The following is a 24481-nucleotide window of genomic DNA, read 5'->3' as shown; positions in this document are numbered from 1 at the left end:
AGAGGACGGGGACATCTCTCTGGGGTATCTCTGTTACTGGGCCCATCTGTAGGAGACACACAGTGACTGAGGACATTGTATATATGTGATTATCCTGGGAATACAGAGGACGGGGACATCTCTCTGGGGTATCTCTGTTACTGGGCCCATCTGTAGGAGACACACAGTGACTGAGGACATGATATATATGTGATTATCCTGGGAATACAGAGAACGGGGACATCTCTCTGGGGTATTCCTGTTACTGGGCCCATCTGTAGGAGACACACAGTGACTGAGGACATTGTATATATCCTGGGAATACAGAGGTCAGGGACATCTCTCTGGGGTATCTCTGGTACTGGGCCCATCTGTAGGAGACACACAGTGACTGAGGACATGGTATATATGTGATTATCCTGGGAATACAGAGGACGGGGACATCTCTCTGGGGTATCTCTATTACTGGGCCCATCTGTAGGAGACACACAGTGACTGAGGACATGGTATATATGCGATTATCCTGGGAATACAGAGGACGGGGACATCTCTCTGGGGTATCTCGGTACTTATGTAGTATCTGGGCTGCCGATTTTTTGATTGTATGCCTTAAGTTAAGGCATACAATCAGATGCGATGCGATGCGATATCGCATCGCATCGCATCCGATATCGGATGCGATATCGGATGCGATGACCCGATTTTTCCATAGGAATCAATGTTAAAATGATTCCTATGGAAAAATGGGTCCTTTTCATACCCCTACTATCCAAGTGGGCATGGAGTTGGATATAAACCTGTGGCGAGCGTAGCGAGCCACCGAGCCCGAAGCGTGGCGAGCGAAGCGAGCCCCGCGAGGGGACGGTATTCGTCGCTTCGCTCGCCACGCTTCGGGCTCGGTGGCTCGCTACGCTCGCCACAGGTTTATATCCAACTCCATGCCCACTTGGATAGTAGGGGTATGAAAAGGACCCATTTTTCCCATTGAATTCCATGTTAAAATGGACTCAGTCCATTTTAACATTGATTCCTATGGAAAAATCGGGTCATCGCATCGCATCGCATCGCATCGAATCGCATGGTCGCATGCGATGCGATGCGATCTCCCGATCCGACCCGATTTAGAAATCGGCAGCCCAGTTACTACATAAGTACCGGTATCTCTATTACTGGGCCCATCTGTAGGAGACACACAGTGACTGAGGACATGGTATATATGCGATTATCCTGGGAATACAGAGGACGGGGACATCTCTCTGGGGTATCTATTACTGGGCCCATCTGTAGGAGACACGCAGTGACTGAGGACTTTGTATATATGTGAATATCCTGAAAATACAGAGGACGGGGACATCTCTCTGGGGTATCTCTATTACTGGGCCCATCAGTAGGAGACACGCAGTGACTGAGGACATAGTATATATGTGATTATCCTGGGAATACAGAGGACGGGGACATCTCTCTGGGGTATCTCTGTTACCGGGCCCATCTGTAGGAGACACGCAGTGACTGAGGACATTGTATATATGTGATTATACTGGGAATACAGAGGACGGGGACATCTCTCTGGGGTATCTCTGTTACTGGGCCCATCTGTAGGAGACAAGCAGTGACTGAGGACATTGTATATATGTGATTATCCTGGGAATACAGAGGACCGGGACATCTCTCTGGGGTATCTCTGTTACTGGGCCCATCTGTAGGAGACACACAGTGACTGAGGACATGGTATATATGTGATTATCCTGGGAATACAGAGGACGGGGACATCTCTCTGGGGTATCTCTGTTACTGGGCCCATCTGTAGGAGACACACAGTGACTGAGGACATGGTATATATGTGATTATCCTGGGAATACAGAGGACGGGGACATCTCTCTGGGGTATCTCTGTTACTGGGCCCATCTGTATGAGACACACAGTGACTGAGGACATTGTATATATGTGTGATTATCCTGGGAATACAGAGGAAGGAGACATCTCTCTGGGGTATCTCTGTTACTGGGCCCATCTGTAGGAGACACGCAGTGACTGAGGACATGGTATATATGTGATTATCCTGGGAATACAGAGGACGGGGACATCTCTCTGGGGTATCCCTGTTACTGGCTCCATCTGTAGGAGACACACAGTGACTGAGGACATTGTATATATGTGATTATCCTGGGAATACAGAGGACGGGGACATCTCTGGGGTATCTCTGTTACTGGGCCCATCTGTAGGAGACACGCAGTGACTGAGGACATGGTATATATGTGATTATCCTGGGAATACAGAGGACAGGGACATCTCTCTGGGGTATCTCTGTTACTGGGCCCATCTGTAGGAGACACGCAGTGACTGAGGACATTGTATATATGTGATTATCCTGGGAATACAGAGGATGGGGACATCTCTCTGGGGTATCTCTGTTACTGGGCCCATCTGTAGGAGACACACAGTGACTGAGGACATTGTATATATGTGATTATCCTGGGAATACAGAGGATGGGGACATCTCTCTGGGGTATCCCTGTTACTGGCTCCATCTGTAGGAGACACACAGTGACTGAGGACATTGTATATATGTGATTATCCTGGGAATACAGAGGGCGGGGACATCTCTCTGGGGTATCTCTGTTATTGGCCCCATCTGTAGGAGACACGCAGTGACTGAGGACATGGTATATATGTGATTATCCTGGGAATACAGAGGACAGGGACATCTCTCTGGGGTATCTCTGTTACTGGGCCCATCTGTAGGAGACACGCAGTGACTGAGGACATTGTATATATGTGATTATCCTGGGAATACAGAGGATGGGGACATCTCTCTGGGGTATCTCTGTTACTGGGCCCATCTGTAGGAGACACAGTGTCTGAGGACATGGTATATATGTGATTATCCTGGAAATACAGAGGACGGGGACATCTCTCTGGGGTATCTCTGTTACTGGGCCCATCTGTAGGAGACACGCAGTGACTGAGGACATGGTATATATGTGATTATCCTGGGAATACAGAGGACGGGGACATCTCTCTGGGGTATCTCTGTTACTGGGCCCATCTGCAGGAGACACGCAGTGACTGAGGACATGGTATATATGTGATTATCCTGGGAATACAGAGGACGGGGACATCTCTCTGGGGTATTCCTGTTACTGGGCCCATCTGCAGGAGACACGCAGTGACTGAGGACATTGTATATATGTGATTATCCTGGGAATACAGAGGACGGGGACATCTCTCTGGGGTATCTCTGTTACTGGGCCCATCTGTAGGAGACACGCAGTGACTGAGGACATGGTATATATGTGATTATCCTGGGAATACAGAGGACAGGGACATCTCTCTGGGGTATCTCTGTTACTGGGGCCATCTGTAGGAGACACACAGTGACTGAGGACATGGTATATATGTGATTATCCTGGGAATACAGAGGACGGGGACATCTCTCTGGGGTATCTCTGTTACTAGGCCCATCTGTAGGAGACACGCAGTGACTGAGGACATGGTATATATGTGATTATCCTGGGAATGCAGAGGACAGGGACATCTCTCTGGGGTATCTCTGTTACTGGCCCCATCTGTAGGAGACACACAGTGACTGAGGACATGGTATATATGTGATTATCCTGGGAATACAGAGGACGGGGACATCTCTCTGGGGTATCTCTGTTACTGGGCCCATCTGTAGGAGACACACAGTGACTGAGGACATGGTATATATGTGATTATCCTGTGAATGCAGAGGACGGGGACATCTCTCTGGGGTATCTCTGTTACTGGGCCCATCTGTAGGAGACACACAGTGAGTGAGGACATGGTATATATGTGATTATCCTGGGAATACAGAGGACGGGGACATCTCTCTGGGGTATCTCTGTTACTGGGCCCATCTGTAGGAGACACGCAGTGACTGAGGACATGGTATATATGTGATTATCCTGGGAATACAGAGGACGGGGACATCTCTCTGGGATATCTCTGTTACTGTCTCCATCTGTAGGAGACACGCAGTGACTGAGGACATGGTATATATGTGATTATCCTGGGAATACAGAGGACGGGGACTTCTCTCTGGGGTATCTCTGTTACTGGGCCCATCTGTAGGAGACACACAGTGACTGAGGACATGGTATATATGTGATTATCCTGGGAATACAGAGGACGGGGACATCTCTCTGGGGTATCTCTGTTACTGGGCCCATCTGTAGGAGACACGCAGTGACTGAGGACATTGTATATATGTGATTATCCTGGGAATACAGAGGACGGGGACATCTCTCTGGGGTATCTCTGTTACTGGCCCATCTGTAGGAGACAAGCAGTGACTGAGGACATTGTATATATGTGATTATCCTGGGAATACAGAGGACGGGGACATCTCTCTGGGGTATCTCTGTTACTGGCTCCATCTGTAGGAGACACGCAGTGACTGAGGACATGGTATATATGTGATTATCCTGGGAATACAGAGGACGGGACATCTCTCTGGGGTATCAGTTACTGGGCCCATCTGTAGGAGACACACAGTGACTGAGGACATGGTATATATGTGATTATCCTGGGAATACAGAGGAAGGGGACATCTCTCTGGGGTATCTCTGTTACTGGGCCCATCTATAGGAGACACGCAGTGACTGAGGACATGGTATATATGTGATTATCCTGGGAATACAGAGGACGGGGACATCTCTCTGGGGTATCTCTGTTACTGGGCCCATCTATAGGAGACACGCAGTGACTGAGGACATGGTATATATGTGATTATCCTGGGAATACAGAGGACGGGGACATCTCTCTGGGGTATCTCTGTTACTGGGACCATCTGTAGGAGACACACAGTGACTGAGGACATGGTATATATGTGATTATCCTGGGAATACAGAGGACGGGGACATCTCTCTGGGGTATCTCTGTTACTGGGCCCATCTATAGGAGACACGCAGTGACTGAGGACATGGTATATATGTGATTATCCTGGGAATACAGAGGACGGGGACATCTCTCTGGGGTATCTCTGTTACTGGGACCATCTGTAGGAGACACGCAGTGACTGAGGACATGGTATATATGTGATTATCCTGGGAATACAGAGGACGGGGACATCTCTCTGGGGTATCTCTGTTACTGGGACCATCTGTAGGAGACACGCAGTGACTGAGGACATGGTATATATGTGATTATCCTGGGAATACAGAGGACGGGACATCTCTCTGGGGTATCTGTTACTGGGCCCATCTGTAGGAGACACACAGTGACTGAGGACATGGTATATATGTGATTATCCTGGGAATACAGAGGAAGGGGACATCTCTCTGGGGTATCTCTGTTACTGGGCCCATCTATAGGAGACACGCAGTGACTGAGGACATGGTATATATGTGATTATCCTGGGAATACAGAGGACGGGGACATCTCTCTGGGGTATCTCTATTACTGGGCCCATCTGTAGGAGACACGCAGTGACCGAGGACATGGTATATATGTGATTATTCTGGGAATACAAAGGACGGGGACATCTCTCTGGGGTATCTCTGTTACTGGGCCCATCTGTAGGAGACGCACAGTGACTGAGGACATGGTATAATATATGTGATTATCCTGGGAATACAGAGGACGGGGACATCTCTCTGGGGTATCTCTGTTACTGGGCCAATCTGTAGGAGACACACAGTGACTGAGTACATGGTATATATGTGATTATCCTGGGAATACAGAGGACGGGGACATCTCTCTGGGGTATCCCTGTTACCGGGCCCATCTGTAGGAGACACGCAGTGACTGAGGACATGGTATATATGTGATTATCCTGGGAATAATACAGAGGACGGGGACATCTCTCTGGGGTATCTCTGTTACTGGGCCCATCTGTAGGATACACACAGTGACTGAGGACATGGTATATATGTGACTATCCTGGTAATACAGAGGACGAGGACATCTCTCTGGGGTATCTCTGTTACTGGGCCCATCTGTAGGAGACACGCAGTGACTGAGGACATTGTATATATGTGATTATCCTGGGAATACAGAGGACGGGGACATCTCTCTGGGGTATCTCTGTTACTGGGCCCATCTGTAGGAGACACACAGTGATTGAGGACATGGTATATATGTGATTATCCTGGGAATACAGAGGACGGGGACATCTCTCTGGGGTATCTCTGTTACTGGGTCCATCTATAAGAGACGCACAGTGACTGAGGACATGGTATATATGTGATTATCCTGGGAATACAGAGGACGGGGGACATCTCTCTGGGGTACCTCTGTTACTGGGCCCATCTATAGGAGACACACAGTGACTGAGGACATTGTATACATGTGTGATTAACAGATGATATGGGTGTATAGGGCCCCCATATCTGCTCTCCCCTGTACAATACAATTGATACCCCTTTCACACCGCACAAATAACCCGGGTCAATGTGAGATTTGAAAAGGCCGGCAGTGTGAACAGATAACCCGGGTCGAGCGACCCAGGTCCCATTCACATTATAGGGAAGAGGAAGCATCAGCTCCAAGTGCTGTCTCCACCCACACCGCCCAGTGACACGCCCCTGCCCGGCCCACCCGATGACAACAGCGACCCAAATTCCAAGTGCGACCCGGTGATGTGAAAGCGGTATAAGTCTCCTCTTACCCAGGGATGCGAGTGGCTGCTGATTCTTCATCTTCAGGTGTTCCTCTATATACTCCCCCTCCTGCATGGAGAGATATACAGTGACATCCTGACACCTTATAGGAACCTGACACACACAGTAATACAGTCATCACCCAGACACATCCCCCGGTGTTACTGTATAATGTCCCGTTCCCAGCAGTCACATCCCCCGGTGTTACTGTACAATGTCCCATTCCCAGCAATCACCTCTCTGGTCACATCCCCCAGGGTTACTGTATAATGTCCCATTCTCAGCAGTCACCTCTCCGGTCACATGCCCCTGTGTTACTGTATAATGCCCCATTCCCAGCAGTCACATCCCCCGGTGTTACTGTACAATGTCCCATTCCCAACAGTCACCTCTCCGGTTACATCCCCCGGTGTTACTGTACAATGTCCCATTCCCAACAGTCACATCCCCTGGTGTTACTGTATAATGTCCCATTCCCAGCAGTCACCTCTCCGGTCACACCCCCGGTGTTACTGTATAATGTCCCATTCCCAGCAGTCACCTCTCCGGTCACATCCCCGGTGTTACTGTATAATATCCCCATTCCCAGCCGTCACATCTCCGGTCACATGCCCCAGTGTTACTGTATAATGCCCCATTCCCAGCAGTCACCTCTCTGGTCACATGCCCCGGTGTTACTGTATAATGCCCCATTCCCAGCAGCCACCTCTTCGGTCACATGCCCCGGTGTAACTGTATAATGCCCCATTCCCAGCAGTCACATCCCCCGGTGTTACTGTACAATGTCCCATTCCCAACAGTCAACTCTCCGGTCACATCTCCAGGTGTTACTGTATAATGTCCCATTCCCAGCAGTCACCTCTCCGGTTACATCCCCCGGTGTTACTGTACAATGTCCCATTCCCAACAGTCACATCCTCTGGTGTTACTGTATAATGTCCCATTCCCAGCAGTCACCTCTCTGGTCACATCCCCCAGGGTTACTGTATAATGTCCCATTCCCAGCAGTCACCTCTCCGGTCACACCCCGGTGTTACTGTATAATGTCCCATTCCCAGCAGTCACCTCTCCGGTCACATCCCCCCGGTGTTACTGTATAATATCCCCATTCCCAGCAGTCACCTCCCCGGTGTTACTGTAGAATGCCCCATTCCCAGCAGTAACCTCTCCAGTCAGCAGCTGAATGATCTTGTTGGTGAGTTCCAGGATCTTCTGCTCATTGTCTCTCTCATGTATCAGTGAGTGAGGTGGGGGCACTGTGATGGGGCTCTGGGTCCTGCTCAGTCCTCCTGACATGCCAGGACCTCTACTGGTTGTCTCATGCTCACCAGATGTCGTCTTCACTACTATGTAACCCTGTGTATTAGAAAATATACTATTACTGCATACATTCCCAGTCATCACCCTCTATTATTGCTATATGATGTCACTCCCAAGATCCACCAATCAGGTTACTGTAGTATTAATATATCAGTGATCTCACCGAACCTCCCCAGTCATGTCCCTGTATTATTTCCATAGATATAAGTGATGTCACAGTAAAACTCCCAGATCCCCTCACCTCCCCAGTCACGTCCCTGTATTATTACTATAGATATACGTGATGTCACAGTGACGCTCCCAGATCCCCTCACCTCCCCAGTCACGTCCCTGTATTATTACTATAGATATAAGTGATGTCACAGTGACGCTCCCAGATCCCCTCACCTCCCCAGTCTCAACCCTGTGTTATTACTATAGATATAAGTGATGTCACAGTGACGCTCCCAGACCCCCTCACCTCCCCAGTCAGCAGGTAGATGATCTCCAGGGTGATATTTAGAATCCTCTCAGTCATGTGACTCTGGTCTTTGTCCATCCTCGGGGAATCAGTGACGGGTCTCATCCTCACGTGATGTCTAGTAAACACTCTGTTTCCTCCCCACGTTGTCTAGGAGTAAATATAATAATTACAATAAAGACCACACAGTACACATGTAACAAGAGAACAACAGGTACATGTATAGTATAGGATATAATAGCTCTACAATGTCCATTGTAGTGAATTGTAAATTCATCATAATACTAATAATATTAAGATATCAGAGACTGGTAACCCAGGAATATGAAAATATAATAATAATGATGATGATGCAGAGGCTGCTAGACTGTGGAATAATAACAGGAACAACACACCAGAGTCTTCTCCCACTGTAAAACATTTGGAACAGGCCACCACAGGCTGCTCCACCTTTTTATAAACCGGACGCTGTATGGGGCTGCACCCCCTTGTATAACAGGACGCCGCAGGCCGCTCCCCCCCCTATAACTGGACACCGCAGGCCGCTCCCCCCGTATAACAGGACACCGCAGGCCGCTCCCCCCGTATAACAGGACACCGCAGGCCGCTCCCCCCGTATAACAGGACACCGCAGGCCGCTCCCCCCGTATAACAGGACACCGCAGGCCGCTCCCCCCGTATAACAGGACACCGCAGGCCGCTCCCCCCCGTATAACAGGACACCGCAGGCCGCTCCCCCCGTATAACAGGACACCGCAGGCCGCTCCCCCCGTATAACAGGACACCGCAGGCCGCTCCCCCCCGTATAACAGGACACCGCAGGCCGCTCCCCCCGTATAACAGGACACCGCAGGCCGCTCCCCCCGTATAACAGGACACCGCAGGCCGCTCCCCCCGTATAACAGGACACCGCAGGCCGCTCCCCCCGTATAAAAGGACACCGCAGGCCCCTCCCCCCGTATAACAGGACACCGCAGGCCGCTCCCCCGTATAACAGGACACCGCAGGCCGCTCCCCCGTATAACAGGACACCGCAGGCCGCTCCCCCTGTATAACAGGACACCGCAGGCCACTCCCCCTGTATAACAGGACACCGCAGGCCACTCCCCCTGTATAACAGGACACCGCAGGCCGCTCCCCCTGTATAACAGGACACCACAGGCTGCTCCCCCTGTATAATAACACCAGGGCAGCACAATACCATTACCTGCTGCCAGATACAGCAATGTCTTCTCTCGGTCCCCCGTAACTTAATCACCGCGGCTGCTGGAAGTGAGAAGCCTCAGGTAAGATCAGCAGCGCTGCCCCAGCAGGGAGCCGAGATGCTGCAGCCACTGAACGCGGGGATTGGTCTTCAGGAAAATGGCCGCCGCTCCCTCACACAGGGGACAATTGTTATGGAGCTTTACTAGTTATATATACAGCATGAAATCTATTAGTTACCGGTGACCTCACACATCACATAACACTCTCTCTATGCATTTCCCAGGGAAATTACCTCTTCTATCAGTCCGGTAATGATGTCCCAGTGTCCTCAGACAGCGGCAGCCATTTTGTTGTGGGTTGTACTCAGCTCCCAGACTCACCCGCGGCTGTAGCCAGAGTGTATTTCCTGTGTGGGGCAGAGTGGGAGGAGCTGTGTTACCAGGGAAACGTTCCTTCCTGGTGTGCATGGCAGGTAGGTAACTGATATATTCCATGCTGTAGATACGACTAGTAAGTCTCTATAACAATTGTCCCCTGTGTGAGGGAGCGGCGGCCATTTTCCTTAAGACCAATCCCCGCGTTCATTTGCTGCAGCATCTCGGCTCCCTGCTGGGGCAGCGCTGCTGATCTTACCTGAGGCCTCTCACTTCCAGCAGCCGCGGTGATTAAGTTACGGGGGACCGAGAGAAGACATTGCTGTATCTGGCAGCAGGTGATGGTATTGTGCTGCCCTGGTGTTATTATACAGGGGAAGCGATCTGTGGTGTCCTGTTATACAGGCAGAGCGGCCTGCGGTGTCCTGTTATACAGGGGGAGTGGCCTGCGGTGTCCTGTTATACAGGAGGAGCAGCCTGCGGTGTCCTGTTATACAGGCGGAGCGGCCTGCGGTGTCCTGTTATACAGGGGGAGTGGCCTGCGGTGTCCTGTTATACAGGGGGAGTGGCCTGCGGTGTCCTGTTATACAGGGGGAGCGGCCTGCGGTGTCCTGTTATACAGGGGGAGCGGCCTGCGGTGTCCTGTTATACAGGGGGAGCGGCCTGCGGTGTCCTGTTATACAGGGGGAGCGGCCTGTGGTGTCCTGTTATACAGGGGGAGTGGCCTGCGGCGTCCTGTTGTACGGGGGGGAGCGGCCTGCGGCGTATAACATTAATTTTTTTTATCTTTTGCACATTGTACAATTGAATTGCATTTTATAAGCATATACAATAAACCTTACATTTAACAATGTATTTCACACAGTCTGGAAGTCGGCACATTATACAGTAACACCGGGGGATGTGACCGGGGAGGTGACTGCTGGGAATGGGACATTATACAGTAACACCAGGGGGATGTGACAGGAGAGGTGACTGCTGGGAATGGGATATTATACAGTAACACCGGGGGATGTGACCGGAGAGGTGACTGCTGGGAATGGGACATTATACAGTAACACCGTCGGATGTGACCGGAGAGGTGACTGCTGGGAATGGGGACATTATACAGTAACACCGGGAGATGTGACCGGAGAGGTGACTACTGGGAATGGGACATTATACTGTAACATCGGGGGATGTGACCGGAGAGGTGACTGCTGGGAATGGGCCATTATACTGTAACATCGGGGGATGTGACCTGAGAGGTGACTGCTGGGAATGGGACATTATACTGTAACATCGGGGGATGTGACCGGAGAGGTGACTGCTGGGAATGGGACATTATACAGTAACACCGGGGGATTTGACCGGAGAGGTGACTGCTGGGAATGGGACATTATACAGTAACACCGGGGGATGTGACCGGAGAGGTGACTGCTGGGAACGGGACATTATACAGTAACACCGGGGGATGTGACCGGAGAGGTGACTGCTGGGAATGGGACATTATACAGTAACACCGGGGGATGTGACAGGAGAGGTGACTGCTGGGAATGGGACATTATACAGTAACACCGGGGGATGTGACCGGAGAGGTGACTGCTGGGAATGGGACATTATACAGTAACACCGGGGGATGTGACCGGAGAGGTGACTGCTGCTAATGGGACATTATACAGTAACACCGGGGGATGTGACCGGATAGGTGACTGCTGGGAATAGGGCATTATACAGTAACACCGGGGATGTGACAGGAGAGGTGACTGCTGGGAATGGTGCATTATACAGTAACACCGGGGGATGTGACCGGAGAGGTGACTGCTGGGAATGGTGCATTATACAGTAACACCGGGGGATGTGACCGGAGAGGTGACTGCTGGGAACGGGACATTATACAGTAACACCGGGGATGTGACCGGAGAGGTGACTGCTGGGAACGGGACATTATACAGTAACACCGGGGGATGTGACCGGAGAGGTGACTGCTGGGAATGGGACATTATACAGTGACACCGGGGGATGTGACCAGAGAGGTGACTGCTGGGAATGGGACATTATTATTACTTTTATTATTATTATTGTTTGTGTTGGGCTCATATGAGGTGTCAGGATGTTACTGTCTATCTCTCCATGCAGGAGGGGAGTATATAGACAAGGAAGTGATGATGGAGAATCACCGGCCACTCACATCACTGGGTAAGAAGAGACTTATTTATTGTGTAGGAAAATTTGGTATAGAGGCCATGTACTGTACATACAAAAATCATCTGATGGCTGCATACATACGATGTCCGCAGTCACTGTGTGTCTCCTACAGATGGGCCCAGTAACACAGATACCCCAGAGAGATGTCCCCGTCCTCTGTATTCCCAGGATAATCACATATATACCATGTCCTCAGTCACTGCGTGTCTCCTACAGATGGGCCCAGTAACAGAGATACCCCAGAGAGATGTCCCTGTCCTCTGTATTCCCAGGATAATCACATATATACCATGTCCTCAGTCACTGTGTGTCTCCTACAGATGGGCCCAGTAACAGAGATACCCCAGAGAGATGTCCCCGTCCTCTGTATTCCCAGGATAATCACATATATACAATGTCCTCAGTCACTGTGTGTCTCCTACAGATGGGCCAGTAACAGCGATACCCCAGAGAGATGTCCCTGTCCTCTGTATTCCCAGGATAATCACATATATACCATGTCCTCAGTCACTGCGTGTCTCCTACAGATGGGCCCAGTAACAGAGATACCCCAGAGAGATGTCCCCGTCCTCTGTATTCCCAGGATAATCACATATATACAATGTCCTCAGTCACTGGGTGTCTCCTACAGAAGGGCCCAGTAACAGGAATACCCCAGAGAGATGTCCCCGTCCTCTGTATTCCCAGGATAATCACATATATACCATGTCCTCAGTCACTGCGTGTCTCCTACAGATGGGCCCAGTAACAGAGATACCCCAGAGAGATGTCCCCGTCCTCTGTATTCCCAGGATAATCACATATATACAATGTCCTCAGTCACTGGGTGTCTCCTACAGATGGGCCCAGTAACAGGAATACCCCAGAGAGATGTCCCCGTCCTCTGTATTCCCAGGATAATCACATATATACCATGTCCTCAGTCACTGCGTGTCTCCTACAGATGGGCCCAGTAACACAGATACCCCAGAGAAATGTCCCCGTCCTCTGTATTCCCAGGATAATCACATATATACTATGTCCTCAGTCACTGCGTGTCTCCTACAGATGGGCCCAGTAACAGAGATACCCCAGAGAGATGTCCCCGTCCTCTGTATTCCCAGGATAATCACATATATACCATGTCCTCGGTCACTGCATGTCTCCTACAGATGGGCCCAGTAACAGAGATACCCCAGAGAGATGTCCCCGTCCTCTGTATTCCCAGGATAATCACATATATACAATGTCCTCAGTCACTGTGTGTCTCCTACACATGGGCCCAGTAACAGAGATACCCCAGAGAGATGTCCCCGTCCTCTGTATTCCCAGGATAATCACATATATACCATGTCCTCAGTCACTGCGTGTCTCCTACAGATGGGCCCAGTAACACAGATACCCCAGAGAAATGTCCCCGTCCTCTGTATTCCCAGGATAATCACATATATACCATGTCCTCAGTCACTGCGTGTCTCCTACAGATGGGCCCAGTAACAGAGATACCCCAGAGAGATGTCCCCGTCCTCTGTATTCCCAGGATAATCACATATATACCATGTCCTCGGTCACTGCATGTCTCCTACAGATGGGCCCAGTAACAGAGATACCCCAGAGAGATGTCCCCGTCCTCTGTATTCCCAGGATAATCACATATATACAATGTCCTCAGTCACTGTGTGTCTCCTACACATGGGCCCAGTAACAGAGATACCCCAGAGAGATGTCCCCGTCCTCTGTATTCCCAGGATAATCACATATATACCATGTCCTCAGTCACTGTGTGTCTCCTATAGATGGACCCAGTAACAGAGATACCCCAGAGATATGTCCCCGTCCTCTGTATTCCCAGGATAATCACATATATACCATGTACTCAGTCACTGCGTGTCTCCTACAGATGGGCCCAGTAACAGAGATACCCCAGAGAGATGTCCCCGTCCTCTGTATTCCCAGGATAATCACATATATACCATGTCCTCGGTCACTGCATGTCTCCTACAGATGGGCCCAGTAACAGAGATACCCCAGAGAGATGTCCCCGTCCTCTTTATTCCCAGGATAATCACATATATACAATGTCCTCAGTCACTGTGTGTCTCCTACACATGGGCCCAGTAACAGAGATACCCCAGAGAGATGTCCCCGTCCTCTGTATTCCCAGGATAATCACATATATACCATGTCCTCAGTCACTGTGTGTCTCCTATAGATGGACCCAGTAACAGAGATACCCCAGAGAGATGTCCCCGTCCTCTGTATTCCCAGGATAATCACATATATACCATGTACTCAGTCACTGCGTGTCTCCTACAGATGGGCCCAGTAACAGAGATACCCCAGAGAGATGTCCCCGTCCTCTGTATTCCCAGGATAATCACATATATACCATGTCCTCAGTCACTGCGTGTCTCCTACAGATGGAGCCAGTAACAGAGATACCCAGAGAGATGTCCCCGTCCTCTGTATTCCCAGGATAATCACATATATACAATGTCCTCAGTCACTGCGTGTCTCCTACAGATGGGCCAGTAACAGAGATACCCCAGAGAGATGTCCCTGTCCTCTGTATTCCCAGGATAATCACATATATACCATGTCCTCAGTCACTGTGTGTCTCCTACAGATGGAGCCAGTAACAGAGATACCCCAGAGAGATTTCCCCGTCCTCTGTATTCCCAGGATAATCACATATATACCATGTCCTCAGTCACTGTGTGTCTCCTACAGATGGGCCCAGTAACAGAGATACCCCAGAGAGATGTCCCCGTCCTCTGTATTCCCAGGATAATCACATATATACAATGTCCTCAGTCACTGCTTGTCTCCTACAGATGGAGCCAGTAACAGAGATACCCCAGAGAGATTTCCCCGTCCTTTGTATTCCCAGGATAATCACATATATACCATGTCCTCCAGTCACTGTGTGTCTCCTACAGATGGGCCCAGTAATAGAGATACCCCAGACAGATGTCCTTGTCCTCTGTATTCCCAGGATAATCACATATATATACCATGTCCTCAGTCACTGCATGTCTCATACAGATGGGCCCAGTAACCGAGATACCCCAGAGAGATGTCCCCGCCCTCTGTATTCCCAGGATAATCACATATATATATATACCATGTCCTCAGTCACTGCGTGTCCCCTACAGATGGGCCCAGTAACAGAGATACCCCAGAGAGATGTCCCCGTCCTCTGTATTCCCAGGATAATCACATATATATATATACCATGTCCTCAGTCACTGCGTGTCCCCTACAGATGGGCCCAGTAACAGAGATACCCCAGAGAGATGTCCCCGTCCTCTGTATTCCCAGGATAATCACATATATACAATGTCCTCAGTCACTGTGTGTCTCCTACAGATGGGCCCAGTAACAGAGATACCCCAGAGAGATGTCCCCGTCCTCTGTATTCCCAGGATAATCACATATACACCATGTCCTCTGTCACTGTGTGTCTCCTACGGATGGGCCCAGTAACAGAGATACCCCAGAGAGATGTCCCCGTCTTCTGTATTCCCAGGATAATCACATATATATATATACCATGTCCTCAGTCACTGCGTGTCCCCTACAGATGGGCCCAGTAACAGAGATACCCCAGAGAGATGTCCCCGTCCTCTGTATTCCCAGGATAATCACATATATACAATGTCCTCAGTCACTGTGTGTCTCCTACAGATGGGCCCAGTAACAGAGATACCCCAGAGAGATGTCCCCGTCCTCTGTATTCCCAGGATAATCACATATATACCATGTCCTCAGTCACTGTGTGTCTCCTACAGATGGGCCCAGTAACAGGGGTACCCCAGAGAGATGTCCCCGTCCTCTGTATTCCCAGGATAATCACATATATACCATGTCCTCAGTCACTGCGTGTCTCCTACAGATGGGCCCAGTAACAGAGATACCCCAGAGAGATGTCCCCATCCTTTGTATTCCCAGGATAATCACATATATACCATGTCCTCAGTCACTGCGTGTCTCCTACAGATGGGCCCAGTAACAGAGATACCCCAGAGAGATGTCCCCGTCCTCTGTATTCCCAGGATAATCACATATATATATACCATGTCCTCAGTCACTGCGTGTCCCCTACAGATGGGCCCAGTAACAGAGATACCCCAGAGAGATGTCCCAGTCCCCTGTATTCCCAGGATAATCACATATATACAATGTCCTCAGTCACTGTGTGTCTCCTACAGATGGGCCCAGTAACAGAGATACCCCAGAGAGATGTCCCCGTCCTCTGTATTCCCAGGATAATCACATATATACCATGTCCTCAGTCACTGTGTGTCTCCTACAGATGGGCCCAGTAACAGGGGTACCCCAGAGAGATGTCCCCGTCCTCTGTATTCCCAGGATAATCACATATATACCATGTCCTCAGTCACTGCGTGTCTCCTACAGATGGGCCCAGTAACAGAGATACCCCAGAGAGATGTCCCCATCCTTTGTATTCCCAGGATAATCACATATATACCATGTCTTCAGTCACTGCGTGTCTCCTACAGATGGGCCCAGTAACAGAGATACCCCAGAGAGATGTCCCCGTCCTCTGTATTCCCAGCATTGTACAGAGGAGACTCACAGGACCCCGCAGGAGGATCAGGTAGGTGGGAATTAGGGTTTCCCAATATACCAAAGTTACTATCACTCTATAAATTGCAGCAGTTGTGTGTGTTACTAATGTGGTATTTTGTGTAGGTTCAATGTGAGGATTTCTCTGATATTAAGGTAGAAGAAATAAAGGCAGAAGAAGAGACGGATGTGACTGACATTAAGGTAGAAGATACAGAGGGAGAAGAGACGTATTTAAGGGGGTATAATTCATGTAAGAAGGAGGAAATCCCAACAGACATCAGCGCATGTGAGTAATAATCACTTATATATTTCCCTTGTTCTGCCAATACAGCTTTCTCTTATCCTACACCCTCCTCTGTCAGTACAGACTAATGAGGACAATGCATCTACCTAGTGGGGAAGTCTGGAGCTATCAGCCCCTATTATACACCTGCTCTAACCTCACATCATGTCACTGTGTGTTACCAGCCCAGAGATCTGACCAGTCTCCTCCCCACACTCTCTGGTGTATATCATACATTAGGTACCATCAGCCCCTATTATACTCCTGCTCTCCACCTCACATCATGTCACTGTGTGTTACCAGCCCAGAGATCTGACCAGTCTCCTCCCCACACTCTCTGGTGTATCTCATACATCAGGAGCCACCAGCCCTTATTATGCTCCTGCTCTCCCCTCACATCATGTCACTGTGTGTTACCAGCCCAGGGATCTGACCAGTCTCCTCCCCGCACTCTCTGGTGTATCTCATACATCAGGATACATCAGCCCCTATTATACTCCTGCTCTCCCCTCACATCATGTCACTGTGTGTTACCAGCCCAGAGATCTGACCAGTCTCCTCCCCACACTCTCTGGTGTATCTCATACATCAGGAGCCATCAGCCCCTATTATACTCCTGCTCTCCCCTCACATCATGTCACTGTGTGTTACCAGCCCAGAGATCTGACCATCCTCCTCCCCACACTCTCTGGTGTATCTCATACATCAGGAGCCATCAGCCCCTATTATACTCCTGCTCTCCCCTCACATCATGTCACTGTATGTTACCAGTCCAGAGATCTGACCAGTCTCCTCCCCATATTCTAATGCCACAAATGCCCCAATCACTACAGACTCCCTGGTGTTATATGTTACCTGTGTGGCCACCTGGTGTAGTGGTAACCAGTGACTAGGACATGCTGTTAGTGTAGCCCACAGCCAATGGGCTTAACAGGTTATAGTAATCCAGTATAGAGATGACCAGTGAGTGGATGAGGGTCTTAGTTGCCTCCAGGGTGAGAGAGGGTCTGATTCTGGTAGCTGCCAATACTGGGACAGGGACTGAATGTGGGGATAGTAGGAAAGGGTGGAGGTAAGGATGGCGCTAAGACATCGATGGTGAGGTGTCAGTGGATAGAAACATGATAGTATGTGAGGGGACCCCAGATGGTGGGGAGACAATCAGCTCAGTCTTAGGGGTATATTTACTAAAGGTTGATTTAAAATTCAATATTAATCAATGTTGGGCTTCCAGGGCTAAAACTCACATTTACTGATAGTTAGATTTTATATTAATTCTTAATTGTTAGTAATTGTGTCCTAGCCCAGGAAGTCCAGCATTGATTAAGAGCGGATATAAATGATCACTATACAGGTAGCACACAGATGTATCTGCAGATCAATTGATCTGCAGATATAGTTCTCAACGGACCGAACAGCGTGTTCTTCATACACACTGCCCAATCCGGTGTGACTGATGTCATGCGCCCACCTAATTTAGCAGCCAATCATCGCCGGCTCCTGCTGCGGGTTATAGGGGTGGTTGTTGGATCGCCCATACACACAACACGATACACCAATATATTGGCCAGCAGCTGTGTTGCAGAGCAGATGCAATGGGGGAAATTTACTAAAGGAAATTTGTAAAAAAAAATAGGTGTATTTGTATCCAGAAATACACTTATTTTTGTCATTTACTATCCCGAAAATACGGCAATTCGTATTCGTATTGATAGCACATCAATACGAATTGCCGTATTTTCGGAATAGTAAATGACAAAAATAAGTGTATTTCTGGATACAAATACACCTATTTTTTTTACAAATTTCCTTTAGTAAATTTCCCCCAATATGTCTGACATTGTGTACTCAGTGCATTTCCTTCTCAATGTAAACAATTCTGTCTGTTGTCATTCATCTGTTTCCTGTAGATGGGCGCACAAGCAGGAATACCTCGGAGGGAGATCTCATTGTGTCTCCAGATATCAAAATAGAAAATCAGGACATCAGACAAGATTTTCCGGAAGTAAAACCCATTATCTCTAATACACACCCAACATTTCACAGTGCAGATATTTCATCTGATCCATCTAGTCATGAGGAACCTTCTCCTGATCATTCAGACCTTACTGCACACGGTACAGATTATAACGATGATACAATATCATCCAGTTCTGAGATTGGTGACAGTTCTATACATCAGTCAGTTTCTGTTTTACATCAAAGACCTCACACGGGTGAGAAAACTTATTCATGCTCTGACTGTGGGAAATGTTTTACACAGAAATCGGTTCTTGTTGCACATGAGAGAGTTCACACAGGTGAGAAGCCATTTCCCTGTTCTTACTGTGGGAAATGTTTTTCACAGAAATCGGCTCTTGATGCACACGAGAGGCATCACACAGGTGATAAACCATTTCCCTGTTCTTACTGTGGGAAATGTTTTACACAGACCTCACATCTTGTTACACACGAGAGAGTTCACACGGGTGCTAAACCGTTTCCATGTTCTTACTGTGGGAAATGTTTTACACAGAAATCACATCTTGTTGCGCATGAGAGAGTTCACAGAGGTGAGAAACCATTTTCGTGTTCTGAGTGTGGGAAATGTTTTAGAGAAAAAGCCAATCTACTTACACATCAGAGAAGTCACACAGGTGAGAGGCCATTTCCATGCTCTGAATGTGGGAAATGTTTTAAAGATAAATCAACTGTTATTAGACACCAGAAAACTCACATGATAAAAATAATATTATAACGATATGATCTACATGCAACCGTAGCATCAGTACTAAATACTGTGACACAGCTGTGTATATGATTAATGTAACTACCAAGCAGGCGTGGATTTAGTTACAGATAGTATACACCAAGGTATATTACCATCACTGGTGATATAGGGGCGCAGGTAGAGGTGGACTCATCTGTGTCTATTACAGGGCTGATTACTTGCTGCTTCCCCACCCTTGGTGCAAGTTACAAACATGTAATGCCGGCGGCCACATCTGATTGGCTGAATGCATCTGTCAGTTATGCTGATGTTCCAGTTCTATTGCTGCTGTGATGTATTGCCATGGTTACAGTGACATGAGCGATCAGTGTGCAATAAGACTCCATGTCTCCTAGTCTGACTGTATATGGGAAAGCAGCTGGTGTATGTATTACTAAGTCATTATATACCGCATTGTTGTACCTGTGCTTTATGTATAACAGCATCTCTGCAATATATATGTAATAAATACACTGTGTGACCCTGTACTGTAATGTGTGTGGTGTATACTGATATTTGGGCCATCACTATGACTCTGCGCCTCTTGTCATACCCCGGGCACCTATGTAGGAGGTGCATGTGCTTGGTTATAAGGAGGTTGTGCTAAACTAGTAGCAATGAACAGTCATAATGGTTATTGTTTGTTAAGAACGCAAAAGGAAAATGGCTGCAGCGCGGCCAATCCACATGTAACACTTGCTCCTCTGTAGGATGGGACTTATTTTATTTCTATTATGGCAGCCTTGGGAAGCCCTAATACAATCAGCAAATAATAAGAACACTGCATTAGTACAATTGACTCAAGAAAAAGTATTAAAGATGAAGAATTTATTCAGCTGGAAGTAATCCTTTACCGTGATCGTCCATATATACAACATACAAATCAAGCTTTGACTTGTAAAGTTTTTTTTTTTTTTTTATCAAATGGAACTCCCTGGGCCTCTATATCATAATGTCCATACAGATACTGATCTCACCATTCAATGTAGTCCCATTAGAATAACTGTATAAAGTACAGAGAGGTGTTTGATGTAATATAGGAGGCTGCCTTTGCTATAACTCCTTCAGCCAAACTTGTCCTTGTTCACTTATTTCCCAAGGTAAAAGGTTCCTGGACCTGATGATACAGGCCTGGCTGTTGTGACACTACACAACCCAGCATGCCTTGCCACAGTTTTAGCAATACCTAATGGCAAAACTTTAGCAAGGTATGCTGGGACATGTAGTTTTACAATCACCTAGCTGGTACATTGCTGTATTCATTACTAACTGTCACATTCCCCAGACCACCTAGCTCAGGGGTGTCAAACTCAAATTCATCGGGGGCCGCATCAGCAGTTTGGTCACCCTCAAAGGGCCGGTTGTATCTGTAGGTCCCCCTGTATAACAATAATGCCATGACACCACAGACTGCTCCCCCTGTATAATATAATAAAAGTAATGCCATCACACATAAATGATTATACAGGAGGAGCAGCCTGTGGTGTCATGGCATTATTATTATTATACACGGGGACACCTCAGGAAACAGCAGATATATATATTTTTTTTATTGTGAGTGTGATCCTCATCCTCACTTACTGTTTCTCCGTCTGTCCTGCAGCTGCTGCGGCTTCCAGCTTTTCTTCACTGCTTGCTGCGGCCACACTGTCCCCGACTCCCGGTCCAGCTTCACTGCCTGCTCATACTTCTCTACAGACGCATGGGCGGGCGGCGTCATCGTCATGACGTCCCCACCCAGTGTCTGTCACTGCTGGGCATCAGAGGGAACAGGCGGCCGGGCCCTCCTCCAAGTAGCCATGGAGGCCGGCGGCCATGTTTCTGTAGCCGCATACATATGTGCCTACAGGAACATGGCCGCCGACAGTGGAGGAACAGGTAAGGCGGCCGCGGTGGGGTGGGTGAGAGGAGGTGGCCTAGGCAGGAGCTGGGACACACTGCCTTGCGTGTTATCTCCTCGCGCGGGCCACATGACGAGGTCTGGCGGGCCGGATTTGGCCCGCAGGCCTTGTGTTTGACACCCGTGACCTAGCTGGTGCACAGCTGTAGTCATTACTAACTGTCACATTTCCCTGATTCCCTAGCTGGTGCACAGCTGTAGTCATTACTAACTGTCACATTCCCCAGACCACCTAGCTGGTGCACAGCTGTAGTCATTACTAACTGTCACATTCCCCAATCACCTAGCTGGTGCACAGCTGTAGTCATTACATATACTGCTTTCACATTGCAAACCTGCTTTCAACCCGTTTTTGTAAACGTGTCTTAAAACGGGTCAAAAGCCAGTTAAACCCCTTTCACATTGCATGTTGTAAACGGTATATTGCAGTTTCAATACTGTTTTTGTACCTTTCAGATTCAACCCGTTTCACCCATAGAAAGCCAAACAATGTAATTTCAAATGTTTATTTCCTGCTTGTGGGCGGGGATCATGCAGGGAGATAACCTATCACCCTTGTGTGGTTATCATTTGTAGCAAATACCGTTTCTGAGCTGTTCAGACTGCAGGGAAAACGGCTCAGAAACGTGTAGGATCCTGCTTCTAACGTATCAAAATACCGGTATTCTGTGACCGGTAAATTGACAACGGAGCTTTCACACTGCAGCTGTTCCCATTTGAAAACGGTAAAAAAAATGGCAATATACCGTGTTAAAGCTGCAATGTGAAAGGGGTATAAGTGTCACATTCCTTAGACAACCTAGCTGGTGCACAGCTGTAGTCATTACTAATGCTGCTTTCCTCTACCTCCCCATGGCAGCCAACTAATGGGTTAAGTCCCGTAGGGTATCTCTCTGGAAAGGAAACAAAAAAGAACACTGGCCCCTATATAAGCTCCGCCCTCATAGGCTTCAGTGTATTTTTTTCCTTTTCAGGGTAGTGGACAGGCTTACCCTGAGCTGCAGCCCTCTCCGCTGCCTAGAGCAGTTGGGGTTGAGGCAAAAAATATCTTATGGGTATGCTGTAATGCTGCCCAATCATGTTCCCAGCATAGGGGATGCAAAACTGTTTTTCAGAACAATTCATGTATGTATAAAATAAACTGCCACAAGTAAAGACAATAAACAGAAGTGTTTTAAATCCTGCACCTAAAGAACAGTGTGTAATGCATTGTTACTGAACCTACTGGAGCATTCAGTAAAGAGTTTGTTGGACATTAGAAGACACAGAGGTGCATTATTCTATTAAGAGCAAACAAAAGGTCTTTACCCTGATTTTTTGCCCCAAGTTTTTTTCTTGGTCACTTCAATTACCGAGCATCCTCTCCCCCCCCAAAAAAAAAACGTTCCAGAGAAAACACCATATTCACAATTGTGACCATGAATATGGGTCAATTATCAGGGATTTTTTCTCCCGCCAAAGTCAGTCACTTTGCACTAGGACAAGCTCGTACTCTCTTTTACTAAGCTAAAGTATATTAATGAACCTCTCTAAGACATCCTGACATAATATTAACTAGATCGGAGCGTCTTCATAGTTTTCGTCTTTTTCACCTAAAAAGTTAAACTTTAGGCCTCTTGCCAGAACAGAAGATGTTGACTCGGATCAAAAAGCTTTTGCACGTTTCTTATTCAGGTCAGGTCACAACTTTCCCACACTAGCCGATTTTTGAATTTCTCAATTTCATTTTTTTCACTCCTCCCTAGTATTCGTGTTACTCTCCATCTTCTGACTCCTTGTCCTGCAGAGACATGGCCTTTGTTGATGATAGAATTTTGCCAAAAAATTGAGTGGAATAACTCCTTAGGGGGATCTCCGACCATGCCCCTATCATGGTCCAGATCCAGCAATTGCAGGATAATGGATTTAAGATATGGAGATGCCACCCAGCATGGTTGGATCCGGTAGTGCCTGGGTCGGAGATCACCCAGGAATGGGTGGGAAGAATATTTTGATAATAATGAGGGTATGGCACCTAAGGGCATAATTTGAGATGCGAGAAAAGCTCTACTAAGGGAAGTACCGATTAAGAGAATTGCTTATATCAAACAGTCCACCAGAATGAAAAATCAAGCAACGGAGAGAAGGAGTAAAGGACTAGGTTCTCGAGGGAGAAGACTGAGTCCGCCAAACAAGCTTGGGTACAAGCCAATAAAGATTGGACAGATGAACAGGGACAATACAACAAGAGGCATTTTTGTGTCATAATAGGTATGAAAATCAGGATAGGCCTGGTAGCTATATGGCTTATTTGGTTAGGAACAATACCCCATCAAATATTGTCTTAAGAATGGTCACAGACCCAGGGTTAGCAGTGGCTTCAGCTCCAGAGATTACAGCAACGTTTGTACAATTTTATAAAAACCTATATACTTCTACTACCACTCTAGATGTAGGTAATATGGCGCGTTACTTAGGGGGTATACATTTGCCACGTATAAGTAGCGAAGAGAGTGCAGCGTTAGAAAAAAATGACTATAGAAGAAGTTAAAAACTCCATAAGATTATCTCCAGTGGGTAAGGCACCAGGGTGCGATGGGCTCTCAATGGAGATATATAAGCAATTTATAGACTCGGTGGCCCCCAGACTTGTAGATCTATATAATAATAGTCTGATCGAAGGGAAGCTGCCAGAATCTATGAGTGAGGCATTGATCATAGCGATCCCAAAGGAGGGGAAGGATCTGTGACTCCTGAATCCCTCAGGCCCTTTTCCCTTATTAATACAGATGGTAAAATCTTAGCTGTCAGTTTGGATCCAGTAGCCACGAGTATTGTCCGGACTGGTTTC

At 48.0% G+C, this 24481-nt stretch overlaps 3 protein-coding genes across 4 annotated transcripts in view; 2 read left to right on the top strand and 1 right to left on the bottom strand.

Annotated features, from left to right (window-relative positions):
* LOC146009548 (uncharacterized) overlaps positions 1 to 24481 on the bottom strand; it is a 613273-nt gene that overhangs the window by 113869 nt on the left and 474923 nt on the right. Inside the window, 3 exon segments of the mRNA XM_083149994.1 lie at positions 6609 to 6669; positions 7765 to 7956; positions 8381 to 8530. Coding sequence (XP_083006120.1) covers positions 6609 to 6669; positions 7765 to 7956; positions 8381 to 8530 — 403 coding nt within the window.
* LOC146007461 (uncharacterized) overlaps positions 1 to 24481 on the top strand; it is a 450549-nt gene that overhangs the window by 98240 nt on the left and 327828 nt on the right. The window lies entirely within an intron of this gene.
* Positions 9913 to 20131, top strand: LOC146007470 (uncharacterized). 2 transcript variants are annotated; one of them, XM_083145846.1, is made up of 5 exons: positions 9913 to 10058; positions 12079 to 12138; positions 16650 to 16751; positions 16877 to 17005; positions 18913 to 20131. In XM_083145846.1, exons 1-5 carry the CDS (start codon positions 10052 to 10054, stop codon positions 19737 to 19739), a joined length of 1125 nt encoding a protein of 374 aa, XP_083001972.1. In that variant the 5' UTR covers positions 9913 to 10051; the 3' UTR covers positions 19740 to 20131. The 2 variants fall into 2 exon arrangements, with proteins under 2 accessions (XP_083001972.1, XP_083001971.1); XM_083145845.1 differs by having other exon boundaries at positions 9914 to 10058; positions 16650 to 16747; positions 16843 to 17005; positions 18913 to 20129.

Source organism: Crinia signifera, chromosome 6 (genome assembly GCF_055691185.1).
Source record: "Crinia signifera chromosome 6, ASM5569118v1, whole genome shotgun sequence".
Classification (NCBI taxonomy): Eukaryota; Metazoa; Chordata; class Amphibia; order Anura; family Myobatrachidae; genus Crinia; species Crinia signifera.
Note: the sequence above shows the minus strand (reverse complement) of the source record. Positions and strands in the feature narration are given on the sequence as shown.

Bases quoted from the DNA above. Each gene is read 5' to 3' on its own strand.
- LOC146007470 (XM_083145845.1), top strand. The intron at 12,139-16,649 runs GTAAGAAGAGAC...TGTCTCCTACAG, and splicing joins CCGGCCACTCACATCACTGG to ATGGGCCCAGTAACAGAGAT. The intron at 17,006-18,912 runs GTGAGTAATAAT...TGTTTCCTGTAG, and splicing joins CCCAACAGACATCAGCGCAT to ATGGGCGCACAAGCAGGAAT.